The 19,744-nt window shown below is 35.4% G+C and overlaps 1 protein-coding gene across 3 annotated transcripts in view; it reads right to left on the reverse strand.

The window, feature by feature from the left end:
• The window catches only part of LOC145938824 (uncharacterized), a 70,409-nt gene that overhangs the window by 8,008 nt on the left and 42,657 nt on the right, over positions 1–19,744 (reverse strand). For all 3 annotated transcript variants that reach the window (XM_083042612.1, XM_083042611.1, XM_083042613.1), the window contains exons 4-5: positions 7,019–7,149; positions 6,025–6,342 (exon numbers count right to left, since the gene is read on the reverse strand). In XM_083042612.1, the coding sequence (XP_082898738.1) occupies positions 6,025–6,342; positions 7,019–7,149 (449 nt within the window). The remainder of the gene's footprint in view (positions 1–6,024; positions 6,343–7,018; positions 7,150–19,744) is intronic.

Genomic DNA, 19,744 nt, shown 5'->3' on the forward strand with positions numbered 1-19,744 from the left:
AATTATAGGTCGCCCGTGCAACCTATGTAAATACCTGCATGCCCCGTTTGTGCGCCAGGTGTTCAGACACATATTGCACGCACTGCAATTGCCATTGTTTATTTATGACTCTTCGTCCTTCCTTGTCCTTTAATATCCAATCATTATTATAACGTACATTTGGTACTTTGTAATAATGATTTACATTATAAAGAGTACACTGAAAAGTTCTCTCCAGGGAAAAAAAGATTGAGAATTATATTTTTCTGTCGCTAATCTTTGAACTTTTGACGTTCACAAATTTTGGTTTAATAATTACATAAGAAGCAATTTTATTTAATTAAAGACGCAGAGAGCGATAAGACTGCTACGCTAATTTGATCTTACAAGAGGAAACCTCGCGAATTCGACAGTTCTGATTTTAATGAAACTTTGCATACATGTAAAGGGGATAAATTTAGAAATAGAGATGTTTGCCTTATGAATAAAATATCTTTTGTATAAAATATCTTTTCATATTTCGAATACTTTTCGATAAAAGCAAAAAGCCTCAACCCTTAGAATCGTTTTTGACTAAAAAAAATTTCTAAATTCAGTTATTTATTCCCCCTATATGTGTAGGTAAGTTTTATCAAAATCAGAATTTTCGGATTCGCGAGGTTTCCTTGTTAGTTCGAAACATGCCGATCGTAAATGCAAATATAAACGAAAAGGAAAAAGACGCGAGCCGCGCGATCGAACATCGTTCATTTTATAAAAAGAAAATTTTTGGATCGAGCCTCCAGATTAATTTACGGACGGCCACGTGCACGTGGTCCTTCAGGATGATGCAGGGCTGTCACGGTGTTCTTGCACCAACGTTATACGTTTATACACGAAAGCATGCCAAGAGAGATGCTTCCTCCTCTAGATAGAGGGGGGATACGCGTGTCTGGCGTGGTTAAACTTAAATACTGAACTCGCGGACTCGAGATATACTCGAGGTCGCGGTATGTTAAAAGGAGCATCTCTCTTTCTCTCTCTCCCTCTCTTTTTTTTTCTTTTTCTCTCGGTCTACCAGAATGGAGTCCGGATAGTGCGGCATGTATAACCGCAGACTCTAGTCCCTGAAGAACCACTTAAAGTCTTCAAATTTTCCCTCTCCAACCGATACATCCCTTAACGATGCACATCCCGCCCTCTGTATCTCTCTCTATGTCTCTCTTTTTCTGGATATTTGTGAATGTCTCGATTATCTTAATCTCTATTGCATACGATTTTCATCAGCAATAAAATACAGTTGGAAATAAATGAAATAGTAGATATTGTCGTATAAAGAGCTATGAGCGATCTAAAAGTCAAAACAGAAACACTTGAGTATGAGAAAAAAAGATTCGTAGACACGTCTCTCTAATTCGTTCCCATGAATGTCTTGAATGTTAAAAAAAGAGGAAGACAAAAACTTAACATATATATGTTTTTTGTGAATTTTCCAAATCCTCGAAATATTTCTCTACAAGTGACGACTTCTTCAAAATTCGATGAAAAAAAATTATATATACCGAAAGTACACTCTCGAAGAGAATATTTCGACAATTTAAGATTCGGCAAGATATTTTCAACTTCAACTCACATTGCTCTCTCAGCGTGGCGAAACTTTTACGTCACGCGGATAAAAAAAGTCTGGATCGCGACCTCCGTGAACCTGGAGGACCCAACATTTTATCTCTGGGTGTCATTATTAGTATCTAAAATGAATTCAACGTCGAAGAAACGCGTTCAATTAACGTTACTATGTATTCGGTGTTATCAGAGCTCAGCGAGACTTAATTATTACCCGAAAACAGGGAAAAGAAAAAGGAGAGCGAGTCACGCGTGATACCGGCCACGATCGTGAACTTGGGCTTGCATAAGAGTCAGAATTAATTGCAAACTAAACGGGGAAGAGGTATTTTAAAAAGAGAACGACACACAAAGAGATTTCGCGAATTAATCGAACTACTTATCCTCTGCATGACACGCTCCGCGAACGTGATATTTCATTGCCACGAGACATAAAGACGCATCGCGATTTTAATTAATTCGCATCAGCGATATTATATCGTTAACCCTTCTGTCAATGCATATTATATATTTTTTCACTTTTTCATCAATATATGGATACTCGGTTACCGACCGTATTTTCATATTGCACTGCGACAATTTCTTTATCATAACAGCTGATATTATTTATTTATTATAGCAGCTTATATTGTTTCTTTACTATAACAGCTGGTGCCAGGCATCAAACATTCTTTCCCGTTATATTTTAGATTTCCGAATAGAAAGAAAATTCTCTTTGTATTTTGTTTCGGGCAGAGAAAAAATACATTTGAAATTGCTATTCGTTCATTGAGAGAAAGGTTAAAAGAATAATATTTGTTTCTTCGACGCTTTATTGACAATTGTGACATCGATCGAGAAGAAAGTGAACACTTTGGCAAACAGTTTGCCCCTAAAATCCCGGAAAAGAACGCGACGATGTGTGTCGCTTCCATTTCAGATACCGGCCAGTTTCACTGCGTGTGTCACTGACCGGTTTCTTTTAGATTAGATACCTAAGAGATGTTACGCCCGAAGAATATATATACATACACATTACGGTGGAATTATCGTAAGCCGACGCGGTCCCCGCTAGATACAGCTCTATCGTTACCTCCGCGTATCGCGCGTAGACGCAACTAGATTAGGCCCGGTTGGTGCAACCTAGGTCATGGTCGTATCAATGTTCGCCTCCTTCGATAGCGCGCGTGACGTTCGCGGGAATAGGTGACGAACACGGATGAGAGTCGCGGAGGCTGCATAAGTCAGGATTCCTTTATACGGATTCTTTTCACTGGCTAACGCGAAGCCCGAAATCGTAGACGATAAAAAACCGACTCGCCACTCGAGAGTCGCAAAGAAAAAAAATCGGACTCTTCTACGAAATTAAAGGAAAGAGAAATGTGTCCCCGGATTAACGAATACATATTACTTATTTCGAGAAAAAATTAATACATTCCTTTACCTTAAAAAAAAAATGTATAAAGTAACAATTAAATTGTTATAGTGTGAGATGGAAATAAAGTTTAATATTTTTACGAAATTAAGATGACGAGATAATATAAATTTAATTTAAAATTTTTCTTCTCCGTTGGATGCCGTAAAAAATTAGGGAGAAACGGATACCATAAATATATGTTACTTATTTCGAGAAAAAATAGATACATTTCTCTATCTTTAAATGCCGCAATTAAAAATGAGCGAGAAACGAGTATTTATAAATGATCGATTATGCGAGTTGAAAAAAAAGTTTGTTTATTAGTTAATCCGTTTTTTCGACAAGCCAACAAGACACAATAAAGCGCGGATTTGATATCGTCGACTCTCGTTTACAAAGTCGACGGGTCAGCAGCAGCCAGCAACTGACCCGAATGCAAACGATAAATCTTCGATAAGTCTCTTGCGATAACAAATATAAATTATATAAGATATGCGCCTATCCCATCGATCATCCGATATTAATATAACACGTTGCTCATATATAATTCTCTTACGGGGTGCAAACTAAAAAAAAGTCGAGAAATATCGCCAGCAGGAACCAAGTAAGGGACGTAGAACCAAGTAAGGGAAAACCGAAACGCGATATACGAGTGGTCTGCCGGTACCGCCCTAATTTAGTGGACGAATTAGTCAAAACTATGTGTGACTTATCCGTGACCACCCGGGGATTTGGGGTGATTCGATCTCATCTCTGCTATTCGATTTTCCACGAGTAAACGAAACATCGAATCTTTTTCCCTTATTATTTATGACGACCGTAACACGACACGCCGTTGATCATCGCGAGGAAGCTTGGGTTAACGTCAATTCATTATACGCGGAAGGAGAAAAATTGGTGTTTCATTATCCGAAATTAATCACTGAAAAATCACTGAAAATTTTCAGAGAACCAAGTTCGATGGGCAAAATTATCAATCTAATATCCGATAATTCATAGCGCAATCGGCGAGAAAGCTTTCTCACACGAAATAAATGATAAAAAAAAATAAATAATATGAAAAATTAATGATATAAAACAGCTGTTAGTTGACAGCGATTAGTTGTACAAAAATTTTCGAAAAAAAAGTTGGATAAGGAAACACACATGTCGCTTATTTTTTCTCTCTCTAAAAAAAATAACATAAAAAATTAATTATATGAAAAATTAATGACATAAAAATAAAACAGCTGTTAGTTGACAGCGATTAGCTGTACAAAAATTTAAAAAAAAAATTTGATAAGGAAACAACGTGCGTGTCGCGAATTTGAGAGCTCGAGGAAGCGTGTGTATACGTGCCTATGTATGCGTGAGTGTATATGTGTGCACACGCCCACCGATCTCTCACGTTTGACGATATCCACGCGCGCGGCAACCAACAACCTCGCGTGTGTCGCTTTAGCGCCGGCGTTCCATTTATTTCCATACGAACGCAGATGCGCGCGACGAAGGATCATCAAAGGATACCGCCCACTTCAGAAACGCATGCGGCAGGCGCGCCGGGTGCAACACGGTCTACCAAGGACAGGAGGGCTCTGGATTCTCAAGGACCACCACGATGAGGGTTGCTTTACTCATCGGTCACTTGCAACTCTCTTACGTTACCTGCACTTTGCGGTTTCGTGTTACGAGAACTGCTCGGAGAAATTAATTGTAGAATGTGTCGGAGTGTAGAAAAAAAAAAACGAGGAGAAAAATATCTTGGCTTTGGAGCTCGTTGACTTTCCTTCGTCGTATTATTTAATATTAAATATTTAATCAACTTATATTCATAAATGCCTAGTAACGCACGAATTTTGTGTTGCATAAATATAAACTGCGATTTTTTCTAATAATGTAACGATGTAAAAATTTGTGGATTAATTATGAAAAATTATTTTATATTTCTAACATATAACATTTTCAATCTTCATAATTGTAAATAAAAAATTGCTAATACGTGCGCGTGCGAGAAATGAGAGAAAATTAAATAATCTCATTTCTCGAGGATGATTTAAATGAAGAGGAATCAGACTATGAAATAGAAGATAAAAATTTGAAAGTATTATTACGAAGTGCTGGGGTTGCACGTGAAAAAATGATATACATTCAGCAAACAAGTCGCGATGATTAATAAACTATGAGGAATGTTTCTCGTCAATTTCCACGAATCGTATAAAATTGCAACACACGTTTGTGTTATCGCGGGCCGATATCCCCCAGTTTTCATCGCCGGAGACACGAACTTCGCGATTTTAATAATCTAAATCCGTGAGAATACGCGATGATCGCTGTATATCGATACGGGATGAATTGTCAGAAGCGATACAAGTAAATCTTGTTATCGTTGCACGGATTTAACAAGGATTCCTCACGGTTCCTTTTTTCTATTGTAGTATTAAAACAAAACGAATGAGATTATCGATCTATTTGTGGTTTTACGATGAATACTATGCGATTCGCCTGTCTTTGATTTATTTTTCTTATTAACCCTTTTAACGCCACGATCGTGTGTACATTTTCAGATTCGTTCACAAGAGAAAGAGAAAAAAATAATGAACTTTCTATCTTCGAAAAATTATGACAAATAGAAAATTATTTTTCTTTTCACAAGAACACAGCATTAATCCTGGAGTAGTTGCGCGGATGACATTAGTCATCAAGTCTGCGATATTTTTCATTTTTCTTACGCGTCAACAAACTTTTTAAAATTCAAGTTTAATGAAATATATACATATATTTAAAAATAAATAATATATCATAACATAAATTTTACTTCTTATATTTTAATTCGTTTTTTAAAACAGATGTCATCTATGTGATCCCTTCATTAATAACAGCGCGACCACTCTAGGGTTAAGAGGGTTAATAAAACGTTGCATCAATTCTAATTTTACATCTAATCACGCTGTACTTATTGTTAACTATATCGTAAATACTCCGTTCGATCGCAAATAAAAAAAAAAGAAGCATTATACCGCGGCTATAATCTATTTGATTAAAATAGAAAGGAAAAAAAAGAGACTCACTTGCAGTTAGACTCGCTGCGGCGCTCAGCTGCGTCGGCGCCGTCGTCGAGTTGACGGTCTGACGTTTCGGGAATGTGCTGTACTGCGTCGTCAGCTGATCGCTCGTGGGCGACGCGTAGGTCCAGGAGGCGACATCCACCACGGCTGCGCCGGTGGTGCCGATGGCGTTTTGCTGAGAGGTCGCGTAAGGTGGGCTGTACCGGTAGCTGGTTCGCGCTCCAAATGGTTGCGAAAAGGCCGGCAAAGATTGATGAGACACGGTACCTGAAGACTTGGTGCTACCATAATCCTCAGAAATGGGAAGCGTGGAACTTAGACCTGTCAAAAGGAGCAAAGAAAGGTGTATTATATCACCGAAGAATGTCTCAAAAAAGCTAAGCGGGGTGTCCTCTTTTCTTTTCGATTTTTCGGAAAAATTCTTTTCTTTCTTTAATGTCTCTAAAATGTATCAGACATCATTATTTACTGCGGACAAAATAAATTGTATACCATTGTCAGTTTACTATTCATCTCGAGTGGATTTTAACGCGCAGAAGTTTATGGTTATTAACATCCACTTGAAATCGTCTACGTATTCGTGTATACAATTGACAAGAATAAATAATCACTCACAACTCTGAACCTAATTACGTAAAATTACTAAAATCGTGATTTATGGTAAGTAAAATTGCTAACGCGTAACTTTTTCTCTTTGAATTCTTTCAAATAAAATTTTTCACGAAATATATGGGCACAATTATACGAAAAGATATATAATAGAGATTGCAAGAAATTCCTTTGCATTTTTTCTTTACAAAAATTGCGATCTCTTAAAAGAACTTCTAAGCTTTTCTCCGATGACTCGCGCGAGAATTATCGCCGCAGGAATGCGTATCGCCAGGAATTACGTAGATGTCAGACAGTCAACAGTAGTCTAATAACCGTAGTCAAAACGAATAGTCGGGCAAGGACGTAAACTTATCGTGTCAATTATTTCCACAATGCTGATACATACCTTGAGAGTTCCAAATCTGAGGGGACGCCAGCTCCGTGGGGCTGTTCGTCATATAAGGGAGAGTGTAGGTGCCTCCTGTTCCGGTTCCGATGCCCATCGTACTTACGGTGTTCATTGGTCGATACGACGAACTGTAACAAGAGAGTTTATTTATATTATTATTATTATATATATATATATATACAAAATTATATTATAACAAATATATTAATTAATAAATATTATATTATAATATATAAGACGCATAAATATTTGAGAGAGATGATTTTGACATCACCGATTGCAGATTAAAAGAAAAATTTTGCTTAGATCAAGGGAAACTAATATAACGATTGTAATAGCAAAAATTGATTATTAAAAACTATTACAAACTATGCTTCTCTCGTTTGCCTTATTTAATTCGTTAGTATTACAGTTCTAGTGATGAGATATTTGAGGACGATCGAGTTGTGATTTCGACGTTTTATTTAAGAAAAATTGAATACACACTTGAAAAAAGAAAACATAATAAAAGAAACAAACAAATATGCGTTCGAAGCAACAAGCTTCGCTCGCTGAGACTCGTGCGCCTCATGTTTCACGCGTGGATCACGTCTCGCGCGAACGAATACGCCTCTACCCATGGGATTTGGATCGGCGTGCATCGCATAAATCGATCGATTCGATCGAAACACCCCGGCGAGAGTCACTCTTACTTTTTATTGCGGGTTATGCGTAAACATATTGCCTTATTACGAAATCCGTATAGAGTTTCCTGACATAAATTTAATATTTTCTCAATCGATAGAAAATCAAAAAAGGCTCTGACAATTTTAATATGAGTGATAAAAATGCTAATAAGAGCCATTTTCGCCAAACTATTATTGTTATTATTAACGAGAAAATATTAATACGAGTGATAAAAAAAAAGACTAATAAGAGCCATTTTGGCTAAAATTTTTGCGCAACTGAAGCGAACGTGTGTCCGATAATAACAAACGGTGCCGTTTTTTTTAAATTTTTTTATCGACGTTCCGCGTCAGAGACACCGGAAGGTGACTCGCGGGGGAGAGCGGAAGTCGCGGAAGTTCGACTCCGCGAATGCGGGCGCGTGCCCCATCGAAAGGGGTACAACTCTACACTTTCTCTCTCGAGAAGGAATAGCGTTCCTGTTCGTTACGTGTCCTTCTTTCCTTCCTCGCTCCCCTACTGCGATGACCCCGCATATAAGTGGCCGGAATAACACGGGTACTCCATTATCTATTGCCATTGCCATTACCATTACGAGAAGTGTTTATACCCCGGTCTCGACTCACCGGCCACTCGAGCTCGACCCCGGGGGTCTCTTACCTACCTGAAAAACGAACTAAGGGACGCGCATCGCTGGCGACGAAGCGAATTATGAGCGTCCACTTAAACGAATCTCTCTTTCTTTTTGTCCAACTTGAAGCGTGGCTCTTTATCTTGTCGGCGAAGAATGCGAGAGCGGGTCACCTTAGAAGACCTACCCCCCGAGGAGTCGATCGAGGAAAAATACCGACTCGTGCGCGGAAGCCAAAGTGGTGACGTGTCAATTATATTCGGTTATAAAGAAGCAAGATTCGGAGCAAGCGCGTTGCATAATATTTAAACATGTCGACGCATCTTTATTTGTTATATATCTGTTATATATACTCTTCTAGCAACTGTAACTATATAAGAGAATAAAATTTTATTCGTTGCGTCTATAGCTTATTACATTTAAATATGGATTATTACATATATTTTTACCCTCCTTTTAATTTCAATTTTAATTTCGAATATTAAGCTTCAAAGTTTGAATTTATTTAATTTGTAATTCTAACTATTAATTTGCAACTTAAATACGTAAAGTCTTAAACACTTGACATTCAAATTACAGATGGATATAATTTATAAGAACCATCCAAAATCGCAAGGCAAGACTTGAGAAAAAAAAATAAATAAATAAAAATAATATTTATCCTCTCTTTTTATAAATACGGCCTCTTCGTCCATAATGAGCGTGGAATAAATTTTTTTTTCTTTTTATTACACGTACAATTAAACATGTGCGAGAAAGACCATCGCGCACGTGCACTTTATCTCCGGGCGCGCATTAACGTGTCCCAAACAAGGTAAAGAAGCGCGGCCCGGCTTAAAACAAACGAAAGCAGTGCCCATAACGTAATGTTCGCGACGCGTGATGTCAATACGGATGCGGCCTTGGCGAGTCGCGCGGTGCCCAGGGCACGTTTCTGCATACCGGTACGTGTCCAGAAGCGATCTTCACGCGATGTCGACGATTCCTCGCGATGCTCTCCCTCACGCGGTATCCTCCAACAAACCTGGCCGCCGCTCGACAGGAGAGAAAAGAAACATCGATAAGCGCGTACGCGAAATTTCCAGGCGCGAAAATAAAGAGATTCGTTAAAACGAGTATATAATTAATATAATTAATTATATATAATTTTATATATAGTATATTATATAATTATAATTATAATTATATATACTATATGTATATAAAATTATATAATTACGGTGGATAAAGGATAAACCTGAAAATTTTCAGGCTTTGTTTCAACATATTTCCGAAGTTTCAGTTTGCGCCCAAAGTGGAGACTGACGAGCAAAAAAATAATTCTGTGACTATCAGAAATATACGTATAATCTACGTAATCTAATAATTTTATAGTTTGAAACTAATTCGACTATGTTGAAATAAACTTGGTTTCTTTAAATATTAGATTCCGGAGAGGTTCTGTTGTTTTCGTACAAATTCTCATGTTAAATGCTATTATAATATAAAGGACAAAATTGAGTTTTTGGAAAAAAAGGATGGTCACCGTATATATAATATACCTACTATATATAATTAAATAATTATACAGTAGATATAAATTAAGAGTTTTTTAAAAATAATTTAATGAAGATAAATAATAGTTTAAAAGAGTTTAAGAGTAAGAACAAAATTTCATAACTCGAGCAAACAAAAAAATTTGCGCTTTTATACTTATAGAAAAGCGGCTTATAGGTACATTGTTGTAAGAGAGCGTTTTTCTTGACATATGACATTTTAGAGTGTGTTAATTCGATTAATATTTCAGCTTGAATATTTCAGTTTTCAGTTTGAAATTAAAGAAATATGTCTCTTTTTAGCAAGAGGCACGTGAGTGGCTAGACGAAAACTGCGACTCGCGTGTGCAAAAGTGCACGGCCAGCAATATATCAGTCCCGATTCAGCCGACGGAGTTGTGACGAATATAAAATTTGCAAACCAACAAACGAGGACACTCGACACCAAAACGTGATCTGACCCTCGCGAAATCTGCTTAGGCGATTTACATTTACGTAACATTGGGGCAGGTTATGAGACGGAAAGGTCGAGTATCGACGACGATCGGACTGCAGATATTTTCAACGATACGACAACAATTTCGATTTCCAAGCGAAAATTGTTAAGTGGACGAGAATGAGGCGAAACAAAAATTTTTTTACCAACACGAATAAAATGTAAAATTTTCTTCCAATCATACATATTTTAGAGGATATTTTTTCTTCACGTAAAATTTTCGAGTTACAACTTTCGTTCGCACCACATAGAGAAATCTCGCATAAGCATAATTCATTCTTATATACGCATTTTTTTTCGATCGACAAATAAAGCGTCGCGCATTTTTCATTCAGCGATGCGTAATAAATATGCCTCTAACGGTTCTGATTGTCTTAGGATGTGTCGTACATCTGACACGAGCTCTCTCGATGTGCACGAGGATGCGTCTTAAGTGCATCGTACTAATTGTAAGTTAAACGTCCGTCCGATGCAATACGAGACCGTTTCCCCGTGAAAAACTGGTTGCTCGTATCCCGGATGGTTCGCGTGTACACCAGGTGCAACCGGGTACTTTGTAAACCGCTAAATACGAGAAAGAGAGAGAGAAAATGGTATTAGACGGGCACGCGCTGCGCGCAATTGCACGCTCGGTGCAACGTGCAACGATGCGCTTAATGCGTTTCGCAATGTAAACGACTGACTGATACGGTGACGTCTTGTACAGACGGAAAGAACCTTCCTCCGACAAAACTATGAAAGGTCACGCGTGTGGACGGACAAGGATGACAAAATATATACCACATTCCACTAATGTTATGATATGGTCCGAGATAAAATGACAATTAATCATTGCGAATGTAAAAACCGTGCGAAGAAAGCAATACTCTTGTTAGATGCTTATGACTCGATAATAATCTCTCAATTATGAAAGTAACATCATTATTTTTCCGATTAATTTATCAGGGTGTCTACTCAAATCTTATAAAAAAAATTTCCTGATCTTCAAAGTATTTTTATTTTAAAATTTGTGTTAAAATTCTAGATAAAAGTTGCAGCTTTTTAAAATAAGTTTCTTTATTGTATATACTTTCTAATGTTTTTTCTATTCTTACAATTGCAAAGAAAATGATCAAGAATGCAATTTTTCTAGTACTTAATATTGATTTATTAATCGTAAAATTAATTTTGGACAAGATAACAAAGTGCAATATGTCTATCATAAACGCTAAAGATATATGCAAAAATATAAAATAAAAATAATTTATTATAAACGTCTTAAGGAACACTAATTTATTCAAAAATTATTGAAAAAAGAAATGTTAGATACAATATGTGTGTTAAATACTAAATAAGGATAAAATTATCAAAGATTTATTTTGGAAAAAATTCCATGAAAATTCTCTGATTTTTCAAGATAAAAAAAGATCCCCATTTTCCCCAAAAAGTAGACACCCTGATTTATAATGCTGATAAAAAAGAAAAGAGCATTTCCTGCGATCTCTACGAAGTTTGTGCTTGGCAGGCACGAATGATGGCCTAACGTTAAGGAAAGTAATGCTCAATGACGTAACGTCATCCTAACAGGAATCGAGAGCGACTTATGACCGGGCGTGCGTGTATGCACGCATATTCTATGCGTGCGTAACGCGGCTGAACGAGTAGCTCAATAGTGCGAGAGATCTCAGGTTTCTCTTCTAAGAACCTTCGGCGCACTTTTATTTAATTGCCGCCGCTCGTTAATCTCGATCTCAAACTCTTCCTCCCCCGCCAAGACAAACGCTCTCGAGCGTGGTGTAACGATTATTATTTAGACAATCAATCAAGGGATCGACACGAGATCGACCGAGCGAGAGAGGACTTCCCCTGACAAATGACAAATAAAATACTATTGATTGAAATAGTACGAGCTGGTTGCTAGCAACGCGCAAGTTGACAAGTTCTTTTTTTTACGAGATTTTTTTTCTTTACATCTCGACTCTCTTCAATTCCAGATCAGTTCATCAGTGTGGAATTGTGCGTAGTGGCAAGTTTATTTAATAAACACAAGAAAGAGGAGATAAATGCGCGGTAGATATAATACGCAATACGCCATTTGTATTTGCCACCGGAGAAAGATGTAGGGTTCCCCTCGCGCTCTCGGAGGAGTGCGAATTTCGCGAAATCCAATATAGCGAGTTTAATGTCGACCGGGGTTATAGCCCTGCTGCCGTAGGACTATCTGAATCCACCGAGCTGATAAGACGCTTCTCACGATGGCCTGCGGAAGAGCAGGAGGAAGGGGGGAGGGAGAGGAAAAGGGAGGAATGTTGCAAGTAAAGATGAGCACGATAAATCTACGAGAGACGAGTAAACGCATCGGATGAAGGGTGAAAGATGCGTGCGTGTTTGCTCAAGACAAATAACATCGACACGAAAATCGATAATGTGTGACAAAGTTAAATTTCCAAGTAACATAAATTGAATTAAAAACGAAAAATTTTCCGATTTTTTTCATTTTAGATACCCCCCTACAATGGATATAAAATATTAAATCTGTTGACAAAAAATTTAATCAAAGTACTCGGGAGATCAAGAGAAACATAAAATATATATCTATAAATTATATGCACTGAAAAAAAATTGTTAACTTGATTAAACCGTTCGACTAAATAATATTTTGTTAACTGAACATATAAAAATATTTAAATTAAATATAACATATATTAAATCTAACAAAACGTGTATTTGACTTAAATACTAATATATGTTCAATTAACAAAATAATAATTTAGTTAAACGGTTTAATCAAGTTAATAATTTTTTTTTCAGTATACACATAATTTGCAATATATAAATTCGCGTCTTTCTAAATTAATAGCTATTTGTACAAGATTTATCTTTATATAATATTAGATACAAGATTAAGAGAGAGTAGAGAATATATAATAATATGAATAAAATTGTGTTAATTATTTACATCATTAAAAAAAAAGTTTTAATCAGATGTTACCACCGAGGTATCAAAACAATTCTCTCTTTTGGTATAAAGTCCACTTTAATTCGATTTATATTCATTTCGCGAAAAAATTCAAGACACAATTCTATTTATAATTTTATGTGTCAACGTTTATTTTAGTGTATGTGCGCGTATTATAATCTATACTTTATATACAGTGTGTATTTTCCTTTTTCAAATTGTGTTTTTTTTATATTATACGACATATATATAAGATTATAGATAAAATTCTATACTAAATTCTGTCACGAATTATAATAGATTGTCTAAAGCGAGCTTAACTAAAAAATATCCAGTGAGTTAGATCATCGTATATTTTAATATTTTAAGATATATATATATACATATATGTATATAAAGATTCATGCTATTTTGAAAATCTTATAACACGGTAGATATCTCGTTTGACAAATGATAAGAAGGGCATTTCTTATTTGCTTAGTCACATGAAGACTGCTTAAGATATCAAAGCTGATCTTTTTATACGGTCAGGGTTGTGTGATGGGACGCGAGAATAAATCATACGTTAGTGTATAAATTTAATATTTGTATATATAATACACGAGCCTTAGTAAAAAAAAGATTTAATTTCGAAAAATAAGCGGGAGTGAAAAATCTAAAAATATGTGCGAATGTAAAAATATCATTCTTTCGATATATGGAGATATATTCAGTTTCAGCTACTTGTAAATATAAAATTATAAGATATATATATATAGAATTAGTAATTAACGTAAATTATGTAAATGTAGAGAGCGAAATATGGATAATGTAATCGCGCGCAGAAGAATCGTGTGATATCTGAGATTTCACAGAAAAGTTAAAAAAAAAAATGTTCAGCATATTAAATATCAATATCAATATCGAAGTTGTAAAAACGACGTGATATTTTCTTGTTCACATCGTATTTATTTGGCTGCAAATCGCGCCAATTATTATCGGAGTTCGCCACTCGTGCTTTATTCTTATTTTAACCAGATTGCGATAAATCGAGGATTTCTGACGAAAGTGCATTTAATCGATGGAGCAAAAAAAAAAAAAAAAAAAGAAATGCAGTCAAGACGGCAGATTGATTAAGCATATATCATATGTATGTATATAGTACGCATATAATGTATGTGCGAGAGAGATTACTAACAGACAAAATAAATAACAAATTGTAATGTGATCGACACAAAGAAAAGTACCGCGTGGAAATAAAATAAATAAAAAAATATATATATATATTAAATTTATGATATATATAAAATATAAAATCATATATTTCTTGTTAATAGCTATTCGTATAAGATCTTTATCGTATATCGATCGTATCTAATAATATTAAATGAAATATTAAGAGAGAGGAGAGTATGTAACAATATATATTATATATTAAAATAAAAAATATATAAAATAAACAAATACATGTATTGCGAAAATATTAATGAATAAATGATAATAAAAATTAAGTTATTATAATAATAATCTTATATATAATAATCTTTATTATTTGTAATATAATAGTGGTTACATAATCTCCAAGTTTTATTCAAAATCTGCGTATATAATGACATTTTATCAGAATCAGCTAATTCCACGTCACGTTCAAAATAAACAGCACATACGAAGTGTCACACGAGAAGATACGAAAAGGCCGAGTATGAGACATGCGCGCGTGCATTATAAACTGTGTTAAAAAATTTTTCGAATTTTTTTTATTATTGTAAAAAAGAAAGACTCACTGCATCTTAGCAAGTGCGCGATCGTCCGAGATCGATATGCTTCGATATGATCTCTCCTCTTCCTTTCTTTATGTCTCTTCCAGCAAACGCACTCTGGGTCGTGTCCTTCGTCTCCGTCGCGAGGAATAAAGATGTCAAAGGGAGAAGAAAAAAAAAAGGCGGTATATACCGTAAAGGATATAAAAGAAAGGACAGACACCCGGGGAAGCCCCGTATCTGTCACCGGGCAGACAAGAACTGAACGGAGTATAATCTAACGGCGTGCACGAAACGTCGAGCCGAGTCGGAGGAGTCGGAGGACCCCTCGTTGCTCCGAAGGTGGTCAGGAGATTTTCCCCTTTCCCTCCCTCCTACGAGTCCCTACCGGTTCACCGGTGGGGACTCTCCTGTCGGCAGCCAGGGTAATTATCCCCACTCGTGTTATTTTTACCACGTCTCTCTCTCACTCCCCTCTCTTCCTCCTCCCTCCTTGCATATCGAAGATCGCGTTGGCGATCGCATTTCTCTCGGCACTAGCGCGCTCCGACATCATCGTCTTCCCCGACTGTGCCTGTCACGAGGGCATCCCTACCACGATGCGAGCGAGACCACTCGAGACTTTACCCCCCACTATCCGAAGGTTCTCTCCGCCGATTACGCCTCGTTTGGCGAACGAACGCTCGCTTTTGTCCTGCCTCAAGGGGCGACCGTCGAGATGCCACGTGTAAACGTTTAGTTTATAGTCTCTATATACTTTTTCTTGTGTCTAGAGAGGTGTAAATTCTTCAGATGACGTGCCTTTTGAAATATTTGTCTATTTTTGGAAATCTACTTACCGAGTTATTCTTTTTTTTTTCTATATCTCTCGTCCCATCTCTCGCCCTATCTCTCGTTCTTTCGTTACGTACAAATCGGATAAGAAATTTAATATGCATGTCATATTTGGTAATTCGTTTTCCCTCCAATTACAGGAGACAGTTATAGTAGACGATTATAGTAGACAATTAAGGTCCGGATTAATATAAATCGAGATCAGATTGATCCTCGAATATAATCCTGATAATTTCTATTTGAATAATCGGATATTAATTATATGCTGAATAAATAAATGAATATATATACATATATAATTAGACATCAGGAGGATCAATCTTGATCTCGATTTATATTAATCCGAACTTTAATTGTCTCCTGTAATTGGAGGGAAAACGAATTACATAATACGACATGTAATATTAAATTTCTTATCCGATTTGTACGTAACAAAAGAACAAGAGATCGGACGAGAGATATAGAAAAAAAAAAAGAATAACTCGATATATTTAAAAAAATAAACAAATATTTCAAAAGGCGCGTTAGTTGAAGAATTTACATATCTCTAGGCACAAGAGAAAGTATATAGAGACTATAAACGTTTACTAAACATATTAAAATAAAATCGAATATAAAATATTCCGAATGGCAATCGCAGTCGTTCGAGAAAAATCCACCACGTTCTGGTATGTTTATTTTATTTTAAATATATCCATTTTTTTTTAATTTTTCAGTCTATCTTTCTCTTATCTAGAGTCTAAAGACATAAATTTTTCACGTGAAAAATTTGTTGAAAAATATCGAATTGTTCTTATCTTTTTATATAGTTTAATCCCTCGCTCTTCTATTACATATAATTCAAATAATAATTTAATATTGGTATCATATTTTGTAATTCTTTTTCTCTCCAATTATCTGTATATACATATAATAGTATATATGTATATATAGTAGTGAGGTTTTATTAATATAATATAAATTTTATATTATATTAATTAATATATATAAATTGTGATTACAGACTTATTAATGTAATATAAAATTTATATTACAGTCATTAATATAAATTAATATAAAAATGAGAAATTAAAGAATTAAAGAATTAATATAAATTTGTAAATTTAGATTGATCCTCAAATATAATCCTAATAATTTCGATTTGAATAATCGGACATTAATTATATGTTGAAAATATAATATATATAATTATATATACATAAAATTAGATATATTTAAAATCTCAGAATAAACAAAGCAGAGTAAAACCGAATATGAATTATTCTGAATGACAAGCAATTGCCCAGTCTTTTCGAGCGAAATCTACCACGTGCCACTTCCGCCGGCATGCTCACATCGAAAGACGACCGCACGTGGACATAGGCGAAGGAAAACAAATGCTGGAATCACCTTCAGATGTAGGGACAGCTGCGTATATTGCACATTGCACGCGTGTCGCGTGATACCTCTCAGCTCGTGTATTTGTAATTATAATCTTAAGCAAGAAATTGCAACACATTACGCAATTACACGATTCTACAGAATATTTTACACTTGCTGAAAATCACCTTTCTTTAATCGATTTTTTAATTTTGAGAGATTCTTCGAAGAAAAAATTTAAAAAACTATTATATCACTTAATTAAAATTGTCTAGATATGAAAAGATAATATGTTAATATAGAACAAAATAAGTATACGTTGAAAAAAAAGAATTCATAATAGAAAATAAATAGATTACATAATATGATTTTGTTCTAATACGAAGGAAGGATTTATCCTCCTATGTGATTCGTAGAACGCGATGTGGATGTATTTATATGAACTGTAAACTTCTCTCAAATGATCTACACACAACAAACTTCTCGCCACTATTAATGATTCGTTTGTTCTCGAATTTCTTTCTTCGTATTACAATTGCATGAATTATAATGATTTAAACTGAGATTTTGAAAACTGATATTTTTGTTTGTCTGTTATGACTTTAATTTAATAAATTGAAGGATAATTACAAAACTCTAGAGGTTTATAAGATTTTGAGACTTACTCCAGAATTCCACTACTGATTCTGAATAAGAAATAAAGAGAGCTCAAACTTTTATTTTTATTTTTTCTATAATTATATATATATATAAATTTTATTCGTTTTTTATTGGACAAACTACTATTAGATAAACAGCTGATTTTAAACAGGTTAATCATAAACAGGTTTTATCGATGTCAGATTGCATCAATTTTTCGGTTATCAGTGGTAGTTTTATTATTTGTAATATAACGTTAGACATTAACCAGCTATACTGTCTACTATAATCTGTTATTAATTGATACTATTAATATAAATCAATGCATTGTAGATAGTAACTTAATAGTTCTGTCTCAATACTAGACAGTATACCTGGCTAATGTCTGTTATATTACAAACGATAGAACTATTACTGGTAACTGAAAAATTGATGCAATCTGACATTGATGAAACTATTTAACCTATTTAAAATCAGCTGTTTATCTAATAGTAGTTTATCCAATAAAACGAATACAATTTTTATTTGATGCATGTGAATTTGAAATAAATTTACATAATGTCGTCATGTGTATGTGTGTGTGTGTGTATGTGTATATATGTATATCCGATTGCGCAATAGGAACGACTAATTTCTCTACACTTGTAATAAGTCATTGCTGCGTAATCTCTCGCATCGATCAGAAAAAGGAGCAAACAACGTTAAAAAGAGACGGATCGCGCGCGATCTGCACTCGAACTTTCGATATCGAATTTGGAAGGTCGTGGCCCGTAACACGTGTACAGTGCATGAGTGAGTCAACAAGCACGAAACGTAGCTCTTTCTCCCTCTGTTATTTTATCTTTCTCTGTCTCGATTACATTGGCAGCGATGAAAGTGTCGGCCGACAGATCTCCTTTCGTGGAATTGCGAAGTGGAAGTCGATGGAGATCTATCAGTCAATCGCATTGATCGGTCAATAAATCCTTATCGGATGCAGATTCAGTACATCAGATAAGACTGGCTGTACGCTGTGATTAACAGGAGAAATAAATCGCGGGAATATCGTGCGATAATATATAACCGTGCTATATGCATCGGGAAGAGAGTTTTATCGCGATCGGAGTATATTAATTAATAAATCGATAAATCTCGCGCACGGTTAATTAATTTTTTTTCTCTTCTACAAATCGATATTGAAAAAAAAAAACTGCAAATTCTCTGTGTTTGCCGAAGGTGCGTTTTCTTCCCTCCCTTGACTCCCTTCGCGTACGTATACCTATTTTTATTCTGTCGCTGCAATAAAGATAAATCCGCGCTCCCCGATCAATGTGTGCGCGAATGTGCGTCGATCATCGAGTGAATCAACATGGAACCTTGGATTCCATCATGACGCACGACGACGCCTTCCACGATTCTTACGATGCGAAGCAATCTGTCTCGTTCTCTTCCCGGAATCGGAGGATGACAGCAAACAATGCGATCCGTGGATGACTTTGATCGGTGAACGAACCCTCCTCCTCATCGCGTCGGAGAACGAATCGAAGACGAAACAGAAAAGCGCGAAATCATTCCGGATATATAAAATCATTCCGCGTTTGTTATTTATCGTTCATAAATCTTGGCAATCAAGCATTTCTCTTGTACTTAAAGAAACATCATAGCTACACGTATTAATTGTTGCTATTAAAAAATATTTGACAGGGTGTCTACTCAAATCTTGTAAGAAAAATTTCCCTGAGAATTATCTGATCATTCAAGTATTAAGTTCAAAATTTCAAATAAAATAAGAAAATTTGTAGATGCAACTTTGTAAAATAAATTTCTTTATTACGCTTTTTATTGCGCTTTCTAATATTTTCTATTCATATACGATTGCAAAGAAAATTATCAATGCAGTTTTCCTG

Source organism: Prenolepis imparis, unplaced genomic scaffold (assembly GCF_030444845.1).
Source record: "Prenolepis imparis isolate NDT839.2.m4 unplaced genomic scaffold, iyPreImpa1.0 SCAF_7, whole genome shotgun sequence".
Lineage (NCBI taxonomy): Eukaryota > Metazoa > Arthropoda > Insecta > Hymenoptera > Formicidae > Prenolepis > Prenolepis imparis.